Source organism: Schistocerca nitens, chromosome 3, assembly GCF_023898315.1.
Source record: "Schistocerca nitens isolate TAMUIC-IGC-003100 chromosome 3, iqSchNite1.1, whole genome shotgun sequence".
NCBI classification, from domain to species: domain Eukaryota; kingdom Metazoa; phylum Arthropoda; class Insecta; order Orthoptera; family Acrididae; genus Schistocerca; species Schistocerca nitens.
The window spans coordinates 828,831,980-828,858,437 of NC_064616.1; the positions used below are offsets into that span (position 1 = coordinate 828,831,980).

Sequence of the window (26,458 nt, forward strand, 5' to 3'; positions counted from 1 at the left end):
CACACACACACACACACACACACACGCAAACGCAAACGCAAACGCAACTTGCACACACGTCTGCAGTCTCAGAGAACTGAAACCACACTGTGAACAGCAGCACCAGTGCCTGATGGAAGTGGCGACTGGGTGGGGGTAAGGAGGAGGCTGGGGCTGGGAGGGGGAGGGATATTATGGTGGAAGTGGCAGACTGTGAAGTGTTGTAGTTTAGACAGATGGCAGAAGAGAAGGTGCAGAGGGGGGAGGGGGTAAGTAGCAGAAAGGAGAGAAATCAAAAGACTGGGTGTGGCGGTGAAATGACAGCTGTGTAGTACTGGAATGGGAACAGGGAGGGGGCTGTATGGGTGAGGACAGTGACTAATGAAGGTTGAGGGTTACGGGAATGTAGGACGTATTGCAGGAAAAGTTCCCACATGTGCAATTCAGAAAAGCTGGTGTTGATGGGAAGGATCCATATGGCACAGTCTGTGAAGCAGTCATTGAGATGAGAGATATCATGTTTGGCAGCATCTTCAGCAACAGGGTGATCCACTTGTTTTTCGGTTTGTCGGTGGCCATTCATAGGGATAGACGGCATGTTGGTTGTCATGCCTACATAGAATGCAGCACAGTGGTTGCAGCTTAGCTTGTAAATCACATGACTGGTTTCACAGGTAGCCGTGCCATTGATTGGGTAGGTGATGTTAGTGACAAGACTGGAGTAGGTGGTGGTAGGAGGATGTATGGGACAGGTTTTGCATCTAGGTCTATTACAGGGGTATGAGCCATGAGGTAAGGGATTGGGAGCAAGGGGTTGTGTAAGGATGGACTAGTATATTGTGTAAGTTCGGTGGATGGCGGAATACCACGGTTGGAGGGGTGGGAAGGATAGTGGGCAGGACATTTCTCATTTCAGGGCACAACGAGAGGTAACCGAAACCCTGGCGGAGAATGTAATTCAGTTGCTCCAGTCTCGCATGATACTGAGTTATGTGGGGAATACTCCTCTGTGGCCGACTGTGGGACTTTGGGAGGTGGTGGGAGACTGGAAAGATAAGGCACAGGAGATTTGTTTTTGTACAAGGATGGGAGGATAATTACAGTCAGTGAAGGCTTCAGTGAGAACCTCAGTATATTTTGAGAGGGACTGCTCGTCACTGCAGATGTGACGACCACGGGTGGCTAGGCTGTACGGAAGGGACTTCTTGGTATGGAATGGGTGGCAGCTGTCGAAGTGGAGGTATTGCTGGTGGTTAGTAGGTTTGATATGGACGGAGGTACTGATGTAGCCATCTCTGAGGTGGAGATCAACATCTAGGATGGTGGCTTGTTGGATTGAGTAGCACCAGGTGAAGCAAAAGGGGGAGTAGTTGTTGAGGTTCTGGAGGAATGTGAATAAGGTGTCCTCACCTTCAATCCAGATAGCAAAGATGTCATCAATGAATCTGAACCAGGCGAGGGGTTTAGGATCCTGGGTTTTTAGGAAGGACTCCTCTAGAAGACCCATGAATACGTTAGCATAGGATGGTGCCTTGCGGGTGCCCATAGCCGTACTGCAGATTTGTTTGTAGGTAATGCCTTCAAAGGAGAAGTAATTGTGGGTGAGGATATAGTTGGTCATGGAGACTAGGAAGGAGGTTGATGGTTTGGAATCCATAGAGCATCTGCAAAGGTAGTGTTCGATAGCAATAAGGACATGGGCATTAGGAATGTTAGTGTACAGGGAGGTGGCATCAGTAGTGACGAGCAGGGCACCGTGTGGTAAAGGGACAGGAACTGTGGAGAGTCAGTTGAGGAAATGGTTGGTGTCTTTAATATAGGAGGATAGATTCCGGGTAATAGGTTGAAGGTGTTGATGTTTTGTTGTGCCTATCGCAGTTCAGCATATCCGCTATATGGTGAGTAGCAACTTTCCTTCTCTGGTATTGTTACATTCCATCCTGGATTTTCCATTGTTTGAAAATATCAAGACTGTTACAGTAGTTTGTAATAATTAAATATTGTACCTAACTGTACCACAATCTTGAGAGTAGGTACTGATGACCTCACTGTTCAGCACCCAGCGATTTTAAATCCATCTGTCCATCATTGATGGTAAGGCCTGTGGTTATATAATCATGAAATTAAATGTGTTTCATCACCGACACAAATCTCATATCTATAAGGTACATGCTGCAGCTCACAGATAATGATTTTTCACTCATGGTGTCATATCCAGGTCATAAATATGAGGCATATAACTTGGTATCTTTATAGAATGAAAACTAGTGGTGAAATATAATGTGGCAATTCTTGATCAACATAAACCACATATAAAGGGGATATCAGCTTTGTGATTTGCACATCAGTGATAGTAGGGACAGCAGTGAATAGATAGATCAGAGGACATGGTTGTGATGGGCCAGTATTCATGCTGATTGATTAAAATAATCCTTGAAGTGAGATTAACCACTATCCACAGTTCAGCAATGCTCGGCTCTAATTGGAGTATTGGCTTCATATTGTCACAGGGTTGAGATTTGCATGTTTACTTTCATACTTAGCAGCTAAACTCACTGCAAAAATAAGTGTAACGGGTGTTCCTTCAGTAAAATATACCTAAGCATCAGCAAGTTATGTGAATTTAAATACTACCAATTGCAATGCAAATAATAATAGTTGTTGTTGTTGTGGTCTTCAGTCCTGAGACTGGTTTGATGCAGCTCTCCATGCTACTCTATCCTGTGCAAGCTTCTTCATCTCCCAGTACTTACTGCAACCTGCATCCTTCTGAATCTGCTTAGTGTATTCTTCTCTTGTTCTCCCTCTACGATTTTTACCCTCCACGCTGCCCTCCAATGCTAAATTTGTGATTCCTTGATGCCTCAAAACATGTCCTACCAACCGATCGCTTCTTCTAGTCAAGTTGTGCCACAAACTTCTCTTCTCCCCAATCCTATTCAATACCTCCTCATTAGTTACGTGATCTACCCACCTTATCTTCAGCATTCTTCTGTAGCACCACATTTCAAAAGCTTCTATTCTCTTCTTGTCCAAACTAGTTATTGTCCATGTTTCACTTCCATACATGGCTACACTCCATACAAATACTTTCAGAAACGACTTCCTGACACTTAAATCTATACTCGATGTTAACAAATTTTTCTTCTTCAGAAACGATTTCCTTGCCATTGCCAGTCTACATTTTATATCCTCTCTACTTCGACCATCATCAGTTATTTTACTCCCTAAATAGCAAAACTCCTTTACTACTTTAAGTGTCTCATTTCCTAATCTAATTCCCTCAGCATCACCCGATTTACTTTGACTACATTCCATTATCCTCGTTTTGCTTTTGTTGATGTTCATCTTATATCCTCCTTTCAAGACACTGTCCATTCCGTTCAAGAGCTCTTCCAAGTCCTTTGCTGTCTCTGACAGAATTACAATGTCATCGGTGAACCTCAAAGTTTTTACTTCTTCTCCATGAATTTTAATACCTACTCTGAATTTTTCTTTTGTTTCCTTTACTGCTTGCTCAATATACAGATTGAATAACATTGGGGAGAGGCTACAACCCTGTCTCACTCCTTTCCCAACCACTGCTTCCCTTTCATGCCCCTCGACTCTTATAACTGCCACTTGGTTTCTGTACAGATTGTAAATAGCCTTTCGCTCCCTGTATTTTACCCCTGCCACCTTCAGAATTTGAAAGAGATTATTCCAGTTAACATTGTCAAAAGCTTTCTCTAAGTCTACAAATGCTAGAAACGTAGGTTTGCCTTTTCTTAATCTTTCTTCTAAGATAAGTCGTAAGGTTAGTATTGCCTCACGTGTTTCCTACATTTCTACGGAATCCAAACTGATCTTCCCCGAGGTCCGCTTCTACCAGTTTTTCCATTCGTCTGTAAAGAATTCGCGTTAGTATTTTGCAGCTGTGACTTATTAAACTGATAGTTCAGTAATTTTCACATCTGTCAACACCTGCTTTCTTTGGGATTGGAATTATTATATTCTTCTTGAAGTCTGAGGGTATTTCGCCTGTCTCATACATCTTGCTCACCAGATGGTAGAGTTTTGTCATGACTGGCTCTCCCAAGGCCATCAGTAGTTCTAATGGAATGTTGTCTACTCCTGGGGCCTTGTTTCGATTCAGGTCTTTCAGTGCTCTGTCAAACTCTTCACGCAGTATCTTATCTCCCATTTCATCTTCATCTACATCCTCTTCCATTTCCATAATATTGTCCTCAAGTACATCGCCCTTGTATAAGCCCTCTATATACTCCTTCCACCTTTCTGCCTTCCCTTCTTTGCTTAGAACTGGGTTGCCATCTGAGCTCTTGATATTCATACAAGTGGTTCTCTTCTCTCCAAAGGTCTCTTTAATTTTCCTGTAGGCAGTATCTATCTTACCCCTAGTGAGACAAGCCTCTACATCCTTACATTTGTCCTCTAGCCATCCCTGCTTAGCCATTTTGCACTTCCTGTCGATCTCATTTTTGAGACGTTTGTATTCCTTTTTGCCTGCTTCATTTACTGCATTTTTATATTTTCTCCTTTCATCAATTAAATTCAATATTTCTTCTGTTACCCAAGGATTTCTATTAGCCCTCGTCTTTTTACCTACTTGATCGTCTGCTGCCTTCACTACTTCATCCCTCAGAGCTACCCATTCTTCTTCTACTGTATTTCTTTCCCCCATTCCTTTCAATTGTTCCCTTATGCTCTCCCTGAAACTCTCTACAACCTCTGGTACTTTCAGTTTATCCAGGTCCCATCTCCTTAAATTCCCACCTTTTTGCAGTTTCTTCAGTTTCAATCTGCAGTTCATAACCAATAGATTGTGGTCAGAATCCACATCTGCCCCTGGAAATGTCTTACAATTTAAAACTTGGTTCCTAAATCTCTGTCTTACCATTATATAATCTATCTGATACCTTTTAGTATCTCCAGGATTCTTCCAGGTATACAATCTTCTTTTATGATTCTTGAACCAAGTGTTAGTTATGATTAAGTTATGCTCTGTGCAAAATTCTACAAGGCGGCTTCCTCTTTCATTTCTTCCCCCCAATCCATATTCACCTACTACGTTTCCTTCTCTCCCTTTTCCTACTGACGAATTCCAGTCACCCATGACTATTAAATTTTCGTCTCCCTTCACTACCTGAATAATTTCTTTTATCTCGTCATACATTTCATCTATTTCTTCATCATCTGCAGAGCTAGTTGGCATATAAACTTGTACTACCGTAGTGGGCGTGGGCTTCATGTCTATCTTGGCCACAATAATGCGTTCACTATGCTGTTTGTAGTAGCTAACCCGGAATCCTATTTTTTTTATTCATTATTAAACCTACTCCTGCATTACCCCTATTTGATTTTGTATTTATAACCCTGTATTCACCTGACCAAAAGTCTTGTTCCTCCTCCCACCGAACTTCACTAATTCCCACTATATCTAACTTTAATCTATCCATTTCCCTTTTTAAATTTTCTAACCTACATGCCCGATTAAGGGATCTGACATTCCACGCTCCGATCCGTAGAACGCCAGTTTTCTTTCTCCTGATAACGACATCCTCCTGAGTAGTCCCCGCCCGGAGATCCGAATGGGGGACTATTTTACCTCCGGAATATTTTACCCAAGAGGACGCCATCATCATTTAATCATACAGTAAAGCTGCATGTCCTCGGGAAAAAATACGGCTGTAGTTTCCCCTTGCTTTCAGCCGTTCGCAGTACCAGCACAGCAAGGCCGTTTTGGTTAATGTTACAAGGCCAGATCAGTCAATCATCCAGACTGTTGCCCCTGCAACTACTGAAGTCTGCTGCCCCTCTTCAGGAAGCACATGTGTGTCTGGCCTCTCAACAGATACCCCTCCGTTGTGGTTGCACCTACTGTACGGCCATCTGTATCGCTGAGGCACGCAAGCCTCCCCACCAACGGCAAGGTTCATGGTTCATGGGGGGGGATAATAATAAAGTTTATGAAAAAAGTTATGTATATTCTATTGGAGGAGTGATGCAGCCAACACCAAAGGTTTTAGATTATAATGAACTGATGGTTTAGTAACTTAGTTAAGCACAAGAATAGCTTAAAATGGTGGTCTTACAAATACTGTTTAACACTGAAATAAAATCACAGTGATATTCAGATGCAGTAAAGCTTGCGTGACTGTGAACTTAGTGTTAGTAGATTCCTCAATTATTATTTAAACATCATTGCTGTGTGAAAAAACTGAGTCTCATTCCGTTAACCAACCACAAAACATTCACCAGCTCATAAATATACAAAGTCCACTATGGTGATCAACGTACACGAAGTATCCGGACACCTGGCTGCAAATGACTTACAAGTTCGTGGCGCCCTCCATCAGCAATGCTGAAATTCGGTATGGTGTTGGCTCACCCTTAGCCTTGATGACAGCTTCCACTCTTACAGGCATATGTTCAGTCAGGTCCTGGTAGGTTTCTTAGGGACTGGCAGCCCATTCTTCACAGACTGCTGCACTGAATAGAGGTACTGATGTCAGTTGGTGAGGCCTGGCATGAAGTTGGCATTCTAAAACATCCCAAAGGTGTTCTATAGGACTCTGTGCAGGCCAGTCCATTACAGGGATGTTATTGTCATGTAACCACTCTGCCACAGGCCGTGCATTAAGAATGGGTGCTCGATTGTGTTGAAAGATGCAGTCGCCATCCCCCAATTGTTCTTCAACAGTGGGAAGCAAGAAGGTGCTTAAAACATCGATGTAGGCCTGTGCTATGATAGTGCCACACAAAACAACAAGGGGTGCAAGCCCCCTCCATGAAAAACAAGACCACACCATAACACAATTGCCTCCGAATTTTACTGTTGACCCGACTCACGCTGGCAGATGACGTTCACCTGGCATTCACCATACCCACACCTTGCCCTCAGATCGCCACATTGTGTACCATGATTTGTCACTCCACACAACATTTTTCCACTGTTCAATTGTCCAATGTTTATGTTCCTTACACCAATTGAGATGTCATTAGGCATTTACCGGTGTGATGTGTGGTTTATGAGCAGCCGCTCGACCATGAAATTCAAGTTTTCTCACCTCCTGCCTAACTGTCATAGTACTTGTAGTGGATCCTGATGCAGTTTGGAATTCCTGTGTGATGGTCTGGATAGATGTCTGCCTATTACACGTTATGATCCTCTTCAACTGTCACCGGTCTCTGTCAGTCAACAGACGAGGTTGGCCTGTACATTTTTGTGCTGTACATGTCTCTTCATGTTTCCACTTCACTATCACAATGAAAACAGTGGGCCTAAGGAAGTTTAGGAGTGTGGAAATCTCCCGTACAGATGTATGACACCCAGTCACCAGATAACGTTCAAAGTCCATGAGTTCTGCGGAGTGCCCCATTCAGCTCTCTCACGATGTCGAATGACTACTGAGGTCGCTGATATGGAGTACCTGGCAGTAGGTGGCTGCACAATGCACCTAATATGAAAGATGTATGTTTTTGGGGGTGTCCAGATACTTTTGATCACATAGTAGTGTACCAAATTCGTGTAACCAAACGTAGGTTGCCGTAATCCGTTTGATAGTACTTCCAGATTTGCAGTCATAAATAATCAGTGTTCAACACTGCACATTGACTATCGTTTGCGGAATGTTAAATTTCGGGCTGGCTTACTGATTCTAAGTCCCATTCGACTCAAAATTTTTCTAAGTGCTAACATATATTAAAGTATTTGAGTGGCTGTTTGCTGCTCGAAAACTATCACTTCACAATTCCAAAAGTACGCTAGCAATAGCTGAGCATACACTTTACCTACAAGACCAATCCACACAACGTGGCTGCCCAACTCAGAATATCCAGGAGCTGCCATTTGTGTGCCCTAACAAGCCTTCTATTTAGGCAGCAAAATTGAAAATGAACAAAAAATTCAGAAAATGGGCCACCATTTAAAATATACACAATTACCATATACAACATGTATTTTGAATGAAAGGTCTTTTTCTTCTGGTCCCTCTCAGGCCATACACATAATCCTATGTCTAATAATTTATCCGCAAGTAAATAAAACATGAAATTTATACATATATACTTACAATAATTGATCAAAAATGTCCACCCCCAGTAGCTGAGTAGTCAGTGCGACAGAATGTCAATCCTAAGGGCCTGGCTTCGATTCCCGGCTGGGTTGGAGATTTTCTCCGCTCAGGGACTGGGTGTTGTGTTGCCCTAATCATCATCATTTCATCCCCATCGACGCGCAAGTCACCAAAGTGGCATCAAATTGAAAGACTTGCACCCAGCGAACTGTCTACCCAGCAGGAGGCCCTAGTCACACTATCAAATAGTTGTTAAAACATGCTAAAAAACAAAGGTGGCCTGTTCAGAAGAAGTGTCTCTTTGTGCTCTATTCAATGGTTGTATCAAATATTATATTTAAATTTCCACTTGATAAGAGTCTTTACTAAAGGTCAAATTAGTACCTAATTAAGTGAACTGGAAATCTCGTAAGAATCTCTACATATGATGTACGGACACATGTGGTGAGGTACAAGGAACATCATGCTGTGTTTGTGTTCTATCTAAGTGCTGAGAATACGATGATCTGGCTCATTTACACAATTAAAAATAATTATATAGATGTGTTGCTTTCAGTGATGATAAATAGTGTCCTCTGCTGTCATTCAATACTTTGTTCATCCAAATTGCACGAAATGTTCAACTTAAGTTTTAAAGATTTTTATAAGAGTATACATTTGCTGTTATGTCATCACTTCTGTAGTTTTATTTATATATTTAATGTAAATGTCTCAAAACATGCACCTCAATGCCATGATTACTCTAACTTGATTGGATTTGCTATATGTCAAAACTGTGAATTATTGTTTAAAATTAAAGTATTTCTAGGCAGCCCTAGTCCTCCATATTGTGATTACCACTATCTTTAGAGCGAGACCCAACATCCACATGCTGTCCAAATGGCTAATTCCCTCCCTCAACTCCAGAAGCCTGGGGAAAAATCACCAACTACTTGTTAAAGACCAGCCGCTTACAAGTGATCATGTAGTTACTGAAAATGGGCCAACCAGCTGCGCTAACTTTGGCCCGTCATCCAGGACAAAACTTACAGCTGTAAGGTTCCATAAACTTCAGGTGACTGAACAGCTTGTCATCATATTTATTATGTTATAGTGTCCAGGACACCAAAATCTGGGAATGGCGAAGGCTTGTGGAAGTGAACTTACAGTGATTCCACACCAAAAAGTCAGTTTGGATGTTGTCAGTGTGTGCTACTCCTGGCACAGTGAGATTAGTGGGCCACAATTATGATCATAGCATTTGCGACAAGGCATGTCAATCAGATAGCTCGAAAGCTGAAATTACAATGGAGGCATCTCAAAATACAGTGGCGGAAGGAAGCAACTCAAACTTGGATCTTTGTCCTACTGTAAAATTCACTGTTGAAAATGCCTTGCACGTTCACTAAAACCATAAGTTTCTCTCGAGTTCTTCTCCATATTATATTTTCCCCCAGAGGTACCAGTCCAGGAGCATGGTAAGAGCGCTTCCGTGAAGTTCCGAAGATATGAATATAAACAAGTGAGACTTTTAGTTTGCTCATGGTGTGTGCTCGAGCAATGCTATTGATAACACGCTACCTGCTAGTCAGGGATTTGAGTGCAAGTCACAATGTGGTACGAGGTTTTAATTTGCCACAAATGTTCATAGCAGGTAAATAATAAAATGTGCCATATCTGAATATACTGTGCTTTTTGAAGTTCAAAACAGTTTCATTTGTATAACTTATCTTCACTTGTGTTAGCCATAAGACATCATTAGCAAAAATTAGTTTTGCTTTGTGTTTCAAGTGAAGTAGGATGCCATTTTGGTATAAGCAGAGCAGCAAAACAGTCATGTTCATACTTGAGATGTACCTTTTTCAGTAGCTTCTTATATTAATGAGGTAGGTTTTTGTGCATTAGTAGTGTGACATTCATATAATATACTACTACTGCTTCCATTATCTTAAATAAGAAGTCAACCACTCACATTGTACTCTTTAACTAATAAAACTGTAACTTTTGTAACCTGAACTTATGATTTAATCAAACACCAAGGATAAAACAGAGAAAATTGCCGATACTGCCATTTTACAGTTTTTTGGTTTAGTTATGCTGTTAGTTACTTTAAATACCTATCACTTTGAACATGTTCATATGAAATCCACATCATTACTGTGTATTTCAGTGCAGCAATTGCATAACCTAAGTAAATTATCCATCATGTATTTTAGCAAGATAATTTACCATTACCAAGTACATATCTTTCTGAAACATTTTAAATAATTATGTAAATAAAGAGACAGTGCAGTAGCTATTAACATCTGACAATGCCATACATCATGTTGTTTGTAAAAATTATCCTAAATTCTAAATAAGAACAATACATACCTTATGCTTACAACTTTTTAATACAATCTTGGGAATGCTATTGACTGTGATAAAGTTATGTTTAAATAGATCTGACAATTTTCCATGATGAAGATAGGGATTCAGGAGGGAGTTCAGTTTCGTTAATGTTCTTGATATTGTATTTCTGTCATGTAAATATAATTATTATTTTCCATATTAATAGGATAAACAGCTATGGTTAATTTATTTTTCTTGCAATATTTCATTCTTTGTTTCAGCACTGGATCAGGTTAGAAATGCAACCCAATATTTTAATTGAGTCATTGAAAATGGTGGTGGAAATGGCTGACAAAAGCTATATGCCTTCATTGGTTGTAGTGTCAGGAGGAGATAGCTTCTTGTCCATGACAGAGCTAAATACAGTGAATATTCGAAACACAGATAGAATTGTTACTTTGTTGTCTCACTTGAAAGTTGTAAGTATCACGTAAAAGTAGTGTATGCTTGGATTGATTCTATATGAGAATTAAAGCACAATACAGTTTCTCATATTTTCAATCTGTGTGCTTCACACACATAATGTTATATAGCACATATCTACAGTTTTGTGTAACTGCATTTAATATATGCTATCTACTGTATGTATTTCAGTATTATGCATGCATTGAAATAGCAATCAAACAGTGCAGAAATGGTGGCATTGATTGCAAAATTCATGCATTAAATATCATTGGTAAAAGGGCTTCATCTAAAGGAAGTTCAACAAAATCAAGAAGTATGTCTTTCCTTGTATCAGACAGTGAAGAATTCCAGGTACATTAAAACTTCTTGTCTTACTTTTGTAGCTTCCATTACTCTTATGTTGTTTCGTATCTTGTCTGCATCATTACAGTAAAGCTTAAGTAAGTTACAAATCTCATATTGTCCTGTTTTGCAGGATTCTAGAACCTTTACAGGTATAAACAGAAACCAGCAGGGCTACTCATCTTCAGCTGACCTGCAAACAAAAGTTTACGTTTGGGGCCTGAACGATAAGGACCAGCTTGGTGGTCTTGCTGGTTCTAAAGTCAAACTGCCAACATTCTCTGAAGCATTGTCTTCTCTCAAACCAATTCACATTGCTGGTGGTTCAAAGTCGCTTTTTGTAGTTTCTCTAGATGGCAAGGTAAGAGTGTGTGTGTGTGTGTGTGTGTGTGTGTGTGTGTGTGTGTGTGTGTGTGTGTGTGTGTGTGTGTGTACTGTCTTTCCCATTACATTATGTTTTATAAATCAGAAACAGAAACAGTACTTATCACTGTTATTTACAATAAAAAATTTACCAGGCTCAACAATGACTTCACAAGTTATATGTGGTCTTTCAGATCCTATTTTTAACTTGTTTCAGTTATATGCATGTGGTGAGGGTACAAATGGCCGACTGGGATTGGGACACACTGGCAATGTGTCTTCACCACGCCTAGTTACAGGACTCAGCCAATATGTTGTCAAGAAGGTTGCTGTTCATTCTGGTGGTAAACATGCTATGGCTCTCACTCTTGATGGAAAGGTAGGGAACAAAGTAATGTAAGATAACAAATGAACTTTGTTTAATGTTATCATAATTTAACCTGATGTTTGAGTCTGTACAGTGTGCTATAGAATTAAAATCCTTATAATTTTTCTTTGTAATTATATTGTAATGCAATGTGTGCTGTAGCTCACATGGTAGGTGCCTAAAAAGTAGAGTCTGTTGCTTCCCAGGTGCCTCTCAACATAACTTTGGTTTTCTATTTCACGTCATAAAGAGGACCAGTCCTGCAAATCATTCAATTGTTGTGGTAAATGGGTAAAATATGCAATATTTAGGACATATCCCTGCAAAAGGAAATCACCATGTGTTGAATCAGGTGATTTGCTAGTCTCACATATGCCCCACAAACCAAGTTCACAAGGAGATTTCCCACCCAATAGTAACCATTCTCAGAATTACTGATTCATGTAGAAAACAACACTGTTGTAAACCATTCTTCACACAGTATCTGCCTGTCATGGAATACATCTGTAAACTTGTCTGTCTGATCTATGTTTTCATTGGTGTCCTGAAAGAACCCAGTCTTTCAAGGAATAAATGTAATTTAATGTGGATGAGTAGGTAAAACAAACCCATAAAGTTTAAATACAGCCTGCTGCTTGAGATAGACAAGTCGTTTAAATATCTGGGTGTAACATTGCGAAGCAATATGAAATAGAACAAGCACGTGAGGATTGTGGTAGGGAAGTTGAATCTTTTATATTGGTTTATTGTGAGAATTGTAGGTAAGTGTGGTTCATGTGCAAAGGGGACTGCATATAGCATGCTACCTATTCTCGAGTATGGCTCAAGTGTTTGGGAGCCATACCAGGTCAGATTAGAGGAAGACATTGAAGTAATTCAAAGGTGGCCTACTAGGTTTGTTACCAATAGGCTTGAACAATGTGCAAATGTTACCTAGATGCTTCGGCAACATGTATGAGAACCCTGGGGGGAAGGCAATGTTCTTTTCGAGGAACTCTATTGAGAAAATTTATAGAACTGGAATTTGAGGCTGACTGCAGAACAATTCTAGTGCTGCCAACATATGTTTTGCATAAGGACCATGAGGATAAGGTATGAGAAATTAGGCCTCATGTGGAGGCATACAGATAATTTTTTTTCCCTCACTCTATTTGCAAGTGGAATAGGAAAGGAAATGGCTAGGAATGGTCCAGAGTACCATTTGCCATACACCATATGGTGCCTTGTGGAGTACAGATGTAGATGTACGGATTTAGATCCTGAAAGTTTGTCAGCTGAGTTAGTCCACCTAGAAGTCACTTTTTGTCTGAATGGTCATAGTGCAAGACAGATTTGATGTGTGTTGCACCTTCGACCAACCTTGAATTGCACAAGTGCTGGTGATAACGAGGTGCCGGCAAAGCATACGACCTTTTTGCTTTATGCAGGTAGCATTTCCAACAAGACTGGTCACATTCTAAGGAAACATGATGTGAAATGTGTTTTTAGATCACCAGCTAAGATTAATGCCCTTTTAGAATCTGCAAAGGCTGATCTTGGTTTGTGTAAAGTAGGTGGCTATCATATTCCTTACAGTTGTGGCATTTCATATCTTGGTCAGACTGGACTGTGGAGGATCCGTGTATTGAGAATAAATGTCACCCACAGTTACAACAGCCAACCAGATCTGCTATTACAGAACATTGCCTTGGCAGTGGTCATCCTATGGAAAATGACAACACAGAGATTCTGGCATGCACTTCCAGCTATTGGGATAGTGTTAATAAGTAATCAGTTGGGTTTAAATTAACAAGTGACCTTATAAATAGAGTTGGTAGTTTTACTTATATTCTGCATCGAATCTTGCTCTCTCCATGGTCAAACAATGGAGGAGCAGATTCAATGCTACCTCACCCGTTGATTATCAATATGCAACCATCAGTAATTTCTGGGGTTTTGTATGTGATTGCGTGGTGGCACTAGAGACACCCCCCCCCCCCCCCCCCACACACACACACAGAGAGAGAGAGAGAGAGAGAGAGAGAGAGAGAGAGAGAGAGAGAGAGATTGATTTCAGTATCTATTCTGTATACTGAGGTTTTAAATTTCCTTGCACACCTCTTTCTTGTTGCATCTGTGCACTGAAAATGACAGGGCGTTCACCTGTCAAAATATTGGTGATACCTAAAAATGCCAGCTGATTGCATTCCTGTAGGTTATTTGAAGATATAAGAAGCTATTAAATAGTAATACTAGCTTATTTTAGCAGTTTATGAAAGGAACTGAGTAAGAAGATGGGTGAGTTTCTTTTGTCTTTTGAAGATTTTTGAACTTCTGACAAGAAAAACCCATCCAAATACCATACAACCATAGGGATACAAAAGTATATGTGATTACCCAATAAAATTTGTGTCATGTAGAGTAAGTACGATGAAAGCAGAGGGCAGATGGCACTTGCATAAAAGCTAATCACAAGTTTAAAAAGACTGAGAGAAGTAGATTTTTCTGAAATCAGCACATAAAAGTGTGTATGTGTAAGCTAATTGCAGATTGTAGCAGCTTTATCACCCAGAGCCACCTGCTTGCTGTGGAGCTCAGAAGTCAACACACACATGTGTACCCCTACACAATACATGTTGAAGGACTCAGAGATTAACAAGGGTGCAGCAACACCACTATTGGATGCTTAAGACATGGAGAAAGGTTGCCTAGACTGTTGAGTCTGGGCAGGGTGGCAGGATACAAACGTGACACTGTTCAGTCTCGCATGGGAGATGATTGCAAAGGATGAAATGGGCCCCCTGATTCATCTGCCATGTACCTTACTGGTAAATGATAAAAGAACTCAGTTGTCCACTCTTTTGCATCTCTCTGTTCACATAAATTCCTCGGCAGATGACTTGTACATTCAACATCAAAATGCACTACTCCATTACTTCTGAACTGTGATACAATGGTTTGGGAACACTCCGTGAATGTAAGGGAACTTTTGAGGCCTACCAAGTCACTTGGTCCCAGTCCCACTGAGCACATTGAGAATGCCATCAAGTGACGTTCATGCTTCAAGCCAAATTTTGAAAGTAAATTACCATATTTACCTGATTATAAGTCAGAAAATACTGGGTCATCTTATATTTGCAGATTAAACTATTGCTACTGAGGTTAACATTTTTACATAGTTTAATAGAGTATATAAAAGCACTCCTTCATCAGGCCACGAGTGGCCTACCGGGACCATCCGACCGCCGTGTCATCCTCCGTGGAGGATGCGGATAGGAGGGGCGTGGGGTCAGCACACCGCTCTCCCGGTCGTTATGATGGTATTCTTGACTGAAACCGCTACTATTCGGTCGAGTAGCTCCTCAATTGGCATCACGAGGCTGAGTGCACCCCGAAAAATGGCAACAGCGCGTGGCGGCCTGGATGGTCACCCATCCATGTGCCGACCACGCCCGACAGCGCTTAACTTCGGTGATCTCACGGGAACCGGTGTAACCACTGCGGCAAGGCCATTGCCGCAGAGTATATAAAGGTTGTCTTAAATTTACAGATGAAGCTTTGGGTATTGAGATCACATGCATATTTATTTTGAACAATTTGGAAGTGCAGGGCTGGGCGAATGAGACTTGTTTGAACAGGCTTGAGATTTCCTGATACGTCAAAGCACTCGATACCTTATTGATGTTGCTCAACCACGTGACATTTGATTTGCACAGTGCTGGTGCAAGAGATGTGTGAGAAACTATGAACTAGCCAGAGCAACAGTCTATTGTACTGCTTACACTTTGATATTTTTGTGAAACACAGTAGGAAATAGCATTAAATTCTACCATCTTACAAACTCTTATTTGATTTGAATAGATTTGCAATAAAAGTTTTCATACATGTATGTATACCATATACAAACCTCAATGCTGTTTTTTAAGTAAAGGTAACGTTCAGAAGCGAAAGTGTTGCCCTTCAAAAAACATTACACGATTCTGAACCCGGATCAGTATTTCTTTTTTTTGGTTATGAGAGACTTAAATGATTTACTAAGTGGGTTGCAAATGAGAATCTGTCACTGTTCACATATTAGTATACAAGGTGAAAATGTTACCAGCTTTTAATCAGCTGTAGATCATGATGGTGACATTTAGATGAAACAAGAAGGAAAATTAATCTAGAATTAATTGTGTGACAAACAAAATAAATCATATTAAACTGAATGTAACTGTTATCATTAAAATAAATTACAGCGGCAAGAACTGTTGTGGCGATACTACCAACAGATGCCAGTAGTTCGCGGGATGAGTGAAAGTTCGAGAATGGACTAAATTGTGGTTGTGAGCTTTCATTTCTGTGTTAGTTGTTGTTGTTAAATAATATGTGACCTGCACCATTGAAGATGATGTAGTCTGTGTTTCACAGTTGCTCAAGCACAGCACTATGGAGGAGTTTGAGGGGGAACAGTGATACCAACTTGGCTGACAAATAGGGTGGGTGCAGGGAGTGGGGAGATGGTAGCAAATTACTTTGCGTTATCAACCATGGGAATCTACACCACATACCATACTTTGGCCTTTTATGAACATCTACCTTGTTTAACCGCAGTTTGCTTGAATCTGTTTATAGTCAGAATTGAATAGACTTTCAAATTGGACTAATACTCAATAATAGTGTTCATTTCTGCAGGAGATGATAAAAGAGCAGATGGGGCCAGTTGTGTACTTTAGCGTTTCATGCTGCAATGTTGTTGATACTCACCATGGCATTTGACAGAAACTAAAGGGGGTGTGTCAGCTGCTGGTTCTATGCAGTCTGGAGAGAGTGGTGGACAGACAATATGTTTGGAAGTGACAGACATTGTAACATTCTCCTGTCAGCATAGAAGTGAAATCCAATACATACTTGGAAAACAAAAACAGCTGTGCTTTCAGGCCCCACCATATCCACAACCTCAGAAATCACAACGTATTCAGAAGAAAGTGCTCAATATTTGTTACAATGAAGATATAAATTTCACAGCTGTGCTATTAGGATGATGATGATGATGATGATGATGATGATGATGATGGTTAAAAATAATGATGTAACAGATGTCAGGGTTAGTAAGTAGAAAACATAGAAAAAAATGGTCCACAAAGTCATGTAAATCATTTCTGGTATTTGATGTCTCCTTGTATTATTAAAATGTAGATAATCATTAAATGGCATAATTTTGAATAGATATAATGTGAACTTCTGATTAGTCAGAATATGTTAAAAATAAATATCTTGCAAGGAGCCTCTTAAAAGACAAGCATCGCCATACATCTTGTACTCGGGTAAATACAGTACTAATCAGTCTACATTACTTGTTCTATAGACTGATAATATGGAGATCCAGAAATATGTTGAACAAAACAGAAAAAAATTGTATTTGTATTTTACACAGATATTCATACACTTCAATTTAATGATCATCCTATGCTTCCCGAGTTTTATAAAATAATCCTTAGGCTATTATAGATAGTATGTTCAAAAAAAGGGTTTATGGCATTTATTTACGCAGATGATGATAATTCCACTGAAGAGATGCTGTATTCAAATATTAGCTAGAACTCTCATATGTGTCATTATTAATAATATGTACATAAGTTAGTATTGCCAAAAATTTGTCTGTGTAATATGAAGAATAGAAGTAGTAAACCACTCATAGTACAACTGAGACTGTCAGCAGTAGACGGACACGTAAGATAGGCTGAATTCACACACACACACACACACACACACACACACACACACACACACAGATTATGGTGCCCCTGTTGTCTTGATCCTGGTAATGCAGCCCCTTCCTGGCTCTGTAGGCCATCAGGTTAAGTGGTTACACTTACTCCTTCCATTGCTTTTAATCCACCCAAGACATTCCAGTTCCACATTAGATCTATCAGTGGATTAGAAGCAGGTTAACACCAGTACATCCTCCAATTTCTTCTTCAACTTTTTTGGGTTTCTGGCAGCATATTGAAAATATGTGAAATGTGAATAATATGCAGCACTTTTATTCCTAGCAATGAGTTGTTGGTTGGAAAAAAGGATCTATTATTTACAAAAAAATCTGTAAGGAATAAATACTTTATAAAAACTGGTAGTTAGCATTTATGGTTCTTTGGACAGGCTACTATGGGATGTTACTGTATTAGCACAACAAATGAACTTGCTTTTAGATTTGAAAATTAGATTGACTTGAGAAGCTACCTCAAAATAGGTAATCAAATAAAGTTTTGGAATAAAAGTAATCAAAGTATGCTACCTTTCATAATTTTGTATCACCTGTGTGTGACAGCATTCAAATTTCAAATGAATATTTGTTCAGGCTGTCACCAGCACTGTGGTATACTGTTACATCATACATTATTATCAAGTTTTTGTATCATTAATGTAATTTTATCAACCTCAGCTACATGTGTTTAATAATATTTTTTCATATTCTGGATGGATACTTCTTAGAGATTCTGAACTGTTTGCTTTCATATGGTATAATTCATTTATGAATAGTCATGAGTAAGCACTGATAGCAAATCACTTGTGGGAAACACAATTGACCAGTCTTACTAGTGTTCAGAAACAGTGAACATAATAATATCAGCCATAGTAGAAATGTCTAAGTCATACTTTGGAACCAAAAGTATATAAAACTTAGAGCTTTATACTACTACTACTACTACTACTACTACTACTACTAATAATAATAATAATAATAATAATAGCCTCGGACAAGCGCCGTCATGGTCGGGGACGACGCTTGAACCCTATGCCCGCCCACAATGGTAACGACACTGCTAGCCAACTGGAAAATGATTTAAATCCAAGTAGAGGTGTTTTGCAGGATATGCTTCCTGCAACCACCCTAGAAGGAAAACAAAGACAGAGGATGAGATGGTCAGATGAAGTTAATCGACACCTCATGTTCTGTTATTACCAAGCAACAAACCTAGGAACCAACACAACTGGATACAGATCACAAGTACACACAACATTTATTACCAGATACCCAGAATTAAAATTTTTAACAGAACAACGACTAGCTGATCAGATCCGTGTAATAATCAAAAATAACAGGATACCCCAGTCAGAATTAGAAAACATCAAACAACAAGTACAACAAATACTAGAACAAAATAATGTGCAATCAGAAGAAGAAGAAGAAGAAGAAGAAAATACAGTAATGGACTCAAACATCCCAGAGCAAACAAACAAAGAACAACACACATCAATTAAACAATCAGAGGAAAACGACATCTTAAGACAGCCACCAGAACAAGCACAAATAGAACACGAAGTGACACACATGTTAGATATAGAAGAGAAATTTCAGCTGACATATATAGAATACAAAGACACAGATACAGACATTAGACCAATCTTGCATACACCACCAAATAACCCACAAGTCGAAACAACAATAACAACTATCAACACAATCATACACAACAAAATAAATGAAAATACAACAATGGAAGAGTTACAACTACTGGTTTATGTAGGAGCACTCACTACACTAAATATACACACTAGGCAGAGATCAGAACCAACCAACACACAGAAGAAACCCACAAAACCAGCATGGCAACACAGGCTACAGATCAGAATAGAAAAACTGAGAAAAGACATCGGACAGCTAACACAATTTATAAGAAATGAAATATCAGACAAAAAACGAAAAAGGTTAGGTAAAATCTCACAACAAGAAGCAATAGAGCAATTAGATGAAAAGAAGCAGAAATTACAAGCATTGGCCAAACGACTTAGAAGATACAAAAAAAGTGAAAATAGAAGGAAACAAAACCAAACATTCAACACAAACCAAAAGAAATTTTACCAGACAATAGATAACACACACATTAAAATAGACAATCCACCAAACATAACAGACATGGAACACTTCTGGAGCAACATATGGTCAAACCCGGTACAACATAACAGGCATGCACGGTGGATACAAGCAGAAACAGACTCATACAAGATGATACCACAAATGCCTGAAGTGATAATTTTGCAACATGAAGTCACCCAAGCAATTAATTCTACTCACAATTGGAAAGCCCCTGGAAATGATAAAATAGCAAATTTCTGGCTAAAGAAGTTCACCTCAACACATTCACATCTAACTAAATTATTTAACAGTTACATTGCAGACCCATACAAATTCCCTGATACACTTACACATGGAATAACCTATCTGAAACCTAAAGATCAAGCAGACACAGCAAACCCAGCTAAATATCGCCCCATAACATGCCTACCAACAATCTACAAAATATTAACCTCAGTCATTGCACAGAAATTAATGACACATACAACACAGAACAAAATTATAAATGAAGAACAAAAAGGCTGCTGCAAAGGAGCACGAGGATGTAAAGAGCAACTGATAATAGATGCAGAGGTGACATATCAAGCTAAAACTAAACAAAGGTCGCTACACTACGCATACATTGATTACCAAAAAGCTTTTGATAGTGTACCCCACTCATGGTTACTACAGATATTGGAAATATACAAAGTAGATCCTAAATTGATACAGTTCCTAAACATAGTTATGAAAAACTGGAAAACCACACTTAATATCCAAACTAACTCTAATAATATCACATCACAGCCAATACAGATTAAGCGTGGAATATACCAAGGAGACTCATTAAGTCCTTTCTGGTTCTGTCTTGCTCTGAACCCACTATCCAACATGCTAAATAATACAAATTATGGATATAATATTACTGGAACATACCCACACAAAATCACACATTTGCTATACATGGATGATCTAAAACTACTGGCAGCAACCAATCAGCAACTCAACCAATTACTAAAGATAACAGAAGTATTCAGCAATGATATAAATATGGCTTTTGGAACAGACAAATGTAAGAAAAACAGCATAGTCAAGGGAAAACACACTAAACAAGAAGATTACATATTGAATAACCACAGTGACTCCATAGAAGCGATGGAAAAAACAGATGCCTATAAATATCTAGGATACAGACAAAAAATAGGAATAGATAATACAAATATTAAAGAAGAACTAAAAGAAAAATATAGACAAAGACTAACAAAAATACTGAAAACAGAATTGACAGCAAGAAACAAGACAAAAGCTATAAATACTTACGCTATACCAGTATTGACCTACTCATTTGGAGTAGTGAAATGGAGTAACACAGACCTAGAAGCACTCAATACACTTACACGTTCACAATGCCACAAATATAGAATACATCACATACATTCAGCAACTGAAAGATTCACATTAAGCAGAAAGGAAGGAGGAAGGGGATTCATCGACATAAAAGACCTACATTATGGACAGGTAGACAATTTAAGAAAATTCTTTCTAGAACGAGCAGAAACTAGCAAAATACACAAAGCAATCACTCATATAAATACATCGGCTACACCACTGCAATTTCATAACCACTTCTACAACCCTTTAGATCACATAACATCAACAGATACTAAGAAAGTAAATTGGAAAAAGAAAACACTAGATGGCAAGCACCCGTATCATCTAACACAACCACACATCGATCAAGACGCATCCAACACATGGCTAAGAAAAGGCAATATATACAGTGAGACGGAAGGATTCATGATTGCAATACAGGATCAAACAATAAACACCAGATATTACAGCAAGCACATTATTAAAGATCCCAATACCACAACAGATAAATGCAGACTTTGCAAACAACAAATAGAAACGGTAGATCACATCACAAGTGGATGTACAATACTAGCAAATACAGAATACCCCAGAAGACATGACAATGTCGCAAAAATAATACATCAACAACTTGCCTTACAACATAAACTTATAAAACAACACGTTCCCACATACAAGTATGAACCACAAAATGTACTGGAGAATGATGAATACAAATTATACTGGAACAGAACCATTATAACAGATAAAACAACACCACATAACAAACCTGACATCATACTCACCAATAAAACGAAGAAATTAACACAACTAATCGAAATATCCATACCCAATACAACAAATATACAAAAGAAAACCGGAGAAAAAATTGAAAAATACATCCAACTGGCTGAGGAAGTCAAGGACATGTGGCATCAGGATAAAGTTGACATTATACCAATTATACTATCAACTACAGGAGTCATACCACACAATATCCACCAGTACATCAATGCAATACAGCTACATCCAAACTTATATATACAATTACAGAAATCCGTAATTATTGATACATGCTCAATTACCCGAAAGTTCCTAAATGCAATATAACATATACCGTACAGCAAAAAGGAAGTGACGCTTGATAAAGGTCCGCGGAACTCCATTCTTAACCAGACTTCTAAAAAGTCTGAGAAAGTAAAGAAATAATAATAATAATAAACAACTGTTTGTGAATAACACAGTCTTCTTTAGTGAAATGAAAGATGCTCTTCCTGTCTCATTCTGTCAATTTTTTTTCATAACACAATGTCTCAAACCCAATGCTCATAACATCCTAAATAAGAAATTATAGGACTGATATTTTCTCCTTTTAAGAGCAAAATATGTCTGTTAAAATTTAAATCTATGTCTGTGTTCAGCAAATCTCTGTGAAGTTCTCGGAAGAGGGTACTTTCTGTTGTACCACATATTAGGGTTTCTTCCCATTCCATTTGCTTATGGAACATAGGAAGAATGATTGCTTTAATGCCTTTTTGACTGCTGTCAGTAGCCTTGTCTTGTCTTTGTGGTCCCTTCAAGAGCATTTATGTGGGATTGTAGTATTATTTGTAGATGCCTCGTTTATTATTGATTTTTGAACTTTGTAAGTTGGCTGTCATGGAATAGTTGGCAATTAACCTTAAGCATCTGCCAGCTCAGGTTTCTCAGAATCCTTCCATGATACTCTTTCATGGGCCAAACAGACCTGTGGGCCATTCATGCTGCTCTTCTTTGTCTGTGTCCAATATCCCCTGTTAGTCCTGTATAGTATGGCTCCCATACACTTGAGCAATATTGTAGAATAACTCACATAAGTGTTTATAAGCAATCTACTTGTTATCCTACCAATGAACCAAAGTCTGCCACGTGCTTTACCTCCAACTTGCCCTTTATGGTCATTCCATTTAATATCCCTTCAAACAGTTATGCACAGAAATTTACACTGATCGGCCAGAACATTGTGACCACATACCTAATAGCTGGTATATCTACCTTTGGCACAAATAACAGTGGTGATGCATCATGGCATGGAAGCACACATCATCAGGTCCCATAAATTCCAATGGGGGTGGGAGGGGGATGAGCTCTGATGCTACGTTCAATCATATACCAGATATAGTAGATCGGGTTTTGATCTGGTGAGTTGGGGGGTCATGACATCAATGGGAACTCGCCACTGTGTTTCTCAAACCACTCCATCAAACTCCTGGTCTTGTGACATCACGGTGCTTTGCACGAGCTCCATTGGACCCATGGATGCCCAGATGAATGTTCCCCAGAGCAAAATAGAGACACTGGCAGCTTGCCTCCACCCTGCAGTACAGGTGTCAAGGAGCTGTTTCCCTGGAAGATGATGGATTCGTGCCCACCCATAAGTATGATGAAGAAGGTATCAGGATTCATCAGACCACTCAACACTGCCACTGTGCCAACGTCAGTGCCGATACTCACATATCCTTTCAGTGGTAGTTGATGATGTTGTGGTGTTAACATTGGCACATCGGCTGTGGAGGCCCATCATTAGGAGTGTTGGGTGCACTGTGTGTTCACACACACGTGCACTCTGCCCAGTTCCACCACAGTTCGCTGTCTGCCCTGTTTTACTGAGCCTCCAGGCCATCACAATGCCCTCAGTTGAACTCAGATAGATCACGCACCTTTCCCATTCTACACACGGACACCACACTCACTGATACCATGCTTGTGTCTGACTAGCATTCATTCCTCACCAGGTGATGCTGCTGACACCTGGATGGGTTTATACTGATAGTAGATCAGTGGTCATAATGTTCTGGCTGATCAGTGTGTATTAATTGACTCATTCCAGTTAGAACTCCCACTGATATTGTTGTCACTGGATACTATGTTTTCTTTTTGCATTTTGCAAAGTGCAAAGTTTTACATTTCTGAACATTTAAAGCAAGTTGGTAGTTTTTGCACAACTTCGAAATCTTATCTGACATGACAATATTTTGCAGATTTTTTCAGGCAATACTTCACATTAGAAATTAAGAGGCAAATGATATGGCAAGTGGTGTTGCCCATTTTTGGGAACAGAGCTTGTCATTTTGACATTAATTTTGATAGAAATCTCCAGCAAGTGGAATATATACTGTGGTTTTTTTTCATATATATATATATTATGATTTAAATAGGTACTGAAGGTTGTTCAACAAGACATGCTTGATTTGCACAGAACATGTGATATCATGATTTTGATGTTTTCCTGTCTAATGAGAAACAATTTTCTGAAACAGCAAATAATTCTACACAGAATTTAAATTGTTTTGTGGCTTGAAAATATATAAAAGAATTAGTGATATTATAATGTACCTGATTCTGTGTATTTATATTTGTCTGATTTAGATTCAGCACCTACTGAATATTCTTCAATCAGTATGATATTCATACACTATTTCACAGTCAGTTTGTTTGTATTATCTAAAGAGAAAGTATAAGTTTAAGTACACAGACAGGAAAAGAAAGTACCAATTTAAATAGCCTAAGAACTCTTTTTCCACAAAGCAGTTTTCTACTACACCAAGCAATGGCATCTAAATATCCTGCAGCTCCCTTCTTGCTGTTGCTTCATGACACATGATCCATTATTACTCCAGCAGCTAATTCCCATGAAAAATATTTTGGAACATGAAGCCACCATAAATTTATTATGGTATCCAGCTGTAGTTTTAGATAAAGACTGCACAAACATATCACTGGTGCACTGATATGCACAGATAAGTCTTCAAATCCTTTTGTAAAGCAGATCTTATAGGTCAGTAGTTGGAAACTGCACTTTCTTCTAAATACCACTCAAAACGAACTTTATTGGTTTAAATGTTCATAAATTTATATCAGTTTGTTATAAATGTGGAAGTGTGACTTTTTCCATCTCTGTTTAACAGAAGTAAGATGCTAATTTAAATCCTGCAACATTTGACATATGTACAACATCTGCATAGCATCACAGGTCAGTATATTTGCTCTGTGGGTTCTCATAATAACGTTTCTTCATATTGATGTTTCAAGCACTATAGTGAACTGGCATGTCTTCCTTTATATATGTCAGCTGTATTCTAAGTTTGAACATAAAATCTTTGTACATGATTTTATACTCTTTTTCATATGTATGGGTGCCACATTGTGGGTTCCACAGAGTGGCTAAGCATCAGTATATTCAAGACACAAATTTTGTATTGTCATTATATTATGATTTCCCTTATAATTTGGAAGTTGGTGTAGTATGCTGTATTCTCATTTAATATTAGTCACAGATAATTTTTGCCTTGAAAATATCTTGGATTAAAAACAACTCTTTGCAAATAATATTGATTATAAAGTGAACCATTTGACTTGGCTTGCTAAAGAAAATATTATTGATCCATTTATGTGTCTCAGAGTTGCCATGCTTTATATTTTATGTCCATGCTTTTTGTTTTAAGTTATACATTAATTTATTTTAGAAGTTTAGTGTCCTTATACTGCTTTGACTTTATGTAGGTGTTCTCCTGGGGTGAAGGAGAAGACGGCAAACTAGGACATGGAAACAAACTAACATTGGACAAACCTCATCTCATTAAAAGATTGAAATCAAAGAGAATCCGTGATATAGCATGTGGAAGCTCTCACAGTGCAGCGATAACTTCAAATGGAGAGTTGTATACCTGGGGGTTAGGAGAATATGGTCGACTGGGACACGGAGATAATGTTACTCAGTTGAAACCAAAAGTGGTAAGTAGAATAAAAAACATGGATTACTGTCAATTCAGCATACTATACTTCCGCTGATGTATAAAATATGAACATTTTCAAATAGACAGGGAACTAAAGGAATCATGGCATCAAGAGAAATATGAATTGGTGAGTATCTTGTAGGTATTTTCTAAATCTTAATGTTGTAGAAAAGCTCTGGTAGAGTATAAATACTTTTGGATTAGAGGAGACCACTCACTGAAAAGCAGGAGCATTGAGTCGTCAGTATATGCACACAAAAGAAAGAGAAATAAACACACACACACACACACACACACACACACACACACACACACACACACCTGTACCCTGCAGGTTGGACAATAGGGGGATAGGTTGTGGTGGGGAAGTGTCAGGTATGGTGGGTTAGAGGGAGAGGGAAGTGGGAGGCAGGAAGAGGGAATGGGGGTGGATGGCTAGTAGCTTGGATGAAGCCAGCTGGTTTGCCAGCTAGGAATGTACTCAAAGTACCCTCCACCACACACCATCAGGTGGCTAGCGGAGTATGGATGTAGATGTAGATGAATGTCGGAGGAGGGATGCATGTACATGGGCTAGGCATTTGATGCATGGTTGCCATAGTCGGTGAGGAGTGGCTCATGCTTAAGGTGACTT

At 39.0% G+C, this 26,458-nt stretch overlaps 1 protein-coding gene and 1 pseudogene across 1 annotated transcript in view; one reads left to right on the forward strand and one right to left on the reverse strand.

The window, feature by feature from the left end:
* Positions 1-26,458, forward strand: part of LOC126248847 (E3 ubiquitin-protein ligase HERC2) — an 851,297-nt gene that overhangs the window by 505,219 nt on the left and 319,620 nt on the right. The window contains exons 50-54 of the mRNA XM_049950269.1: positions 10,646-10,843; positions 11,019-11,180; positions 11,305-11,532; positions 11,752-11,913; positions 25,592-25,822. Of these exons, the coding sequence (XP_049806226.1) occupies positions 10,646-10,843; positions 11,019-11,180; positions 11,305-11,532; positions 11,752-11,913; positions 25,592-25,822 (981 nt within the window). The remainder of the gene's footprint in view (positions 1-10,645; positions 10,844-11,018; positions 11,181-11,304; positions 11,533-11,751; positions 11,914-25,591; positions 25,823-26,458) is intronic.
* LOC126250401 (5S ribosomal RNA) lies at positions 15,280-15,397 on the reverse strand (annotated as a pseudogene).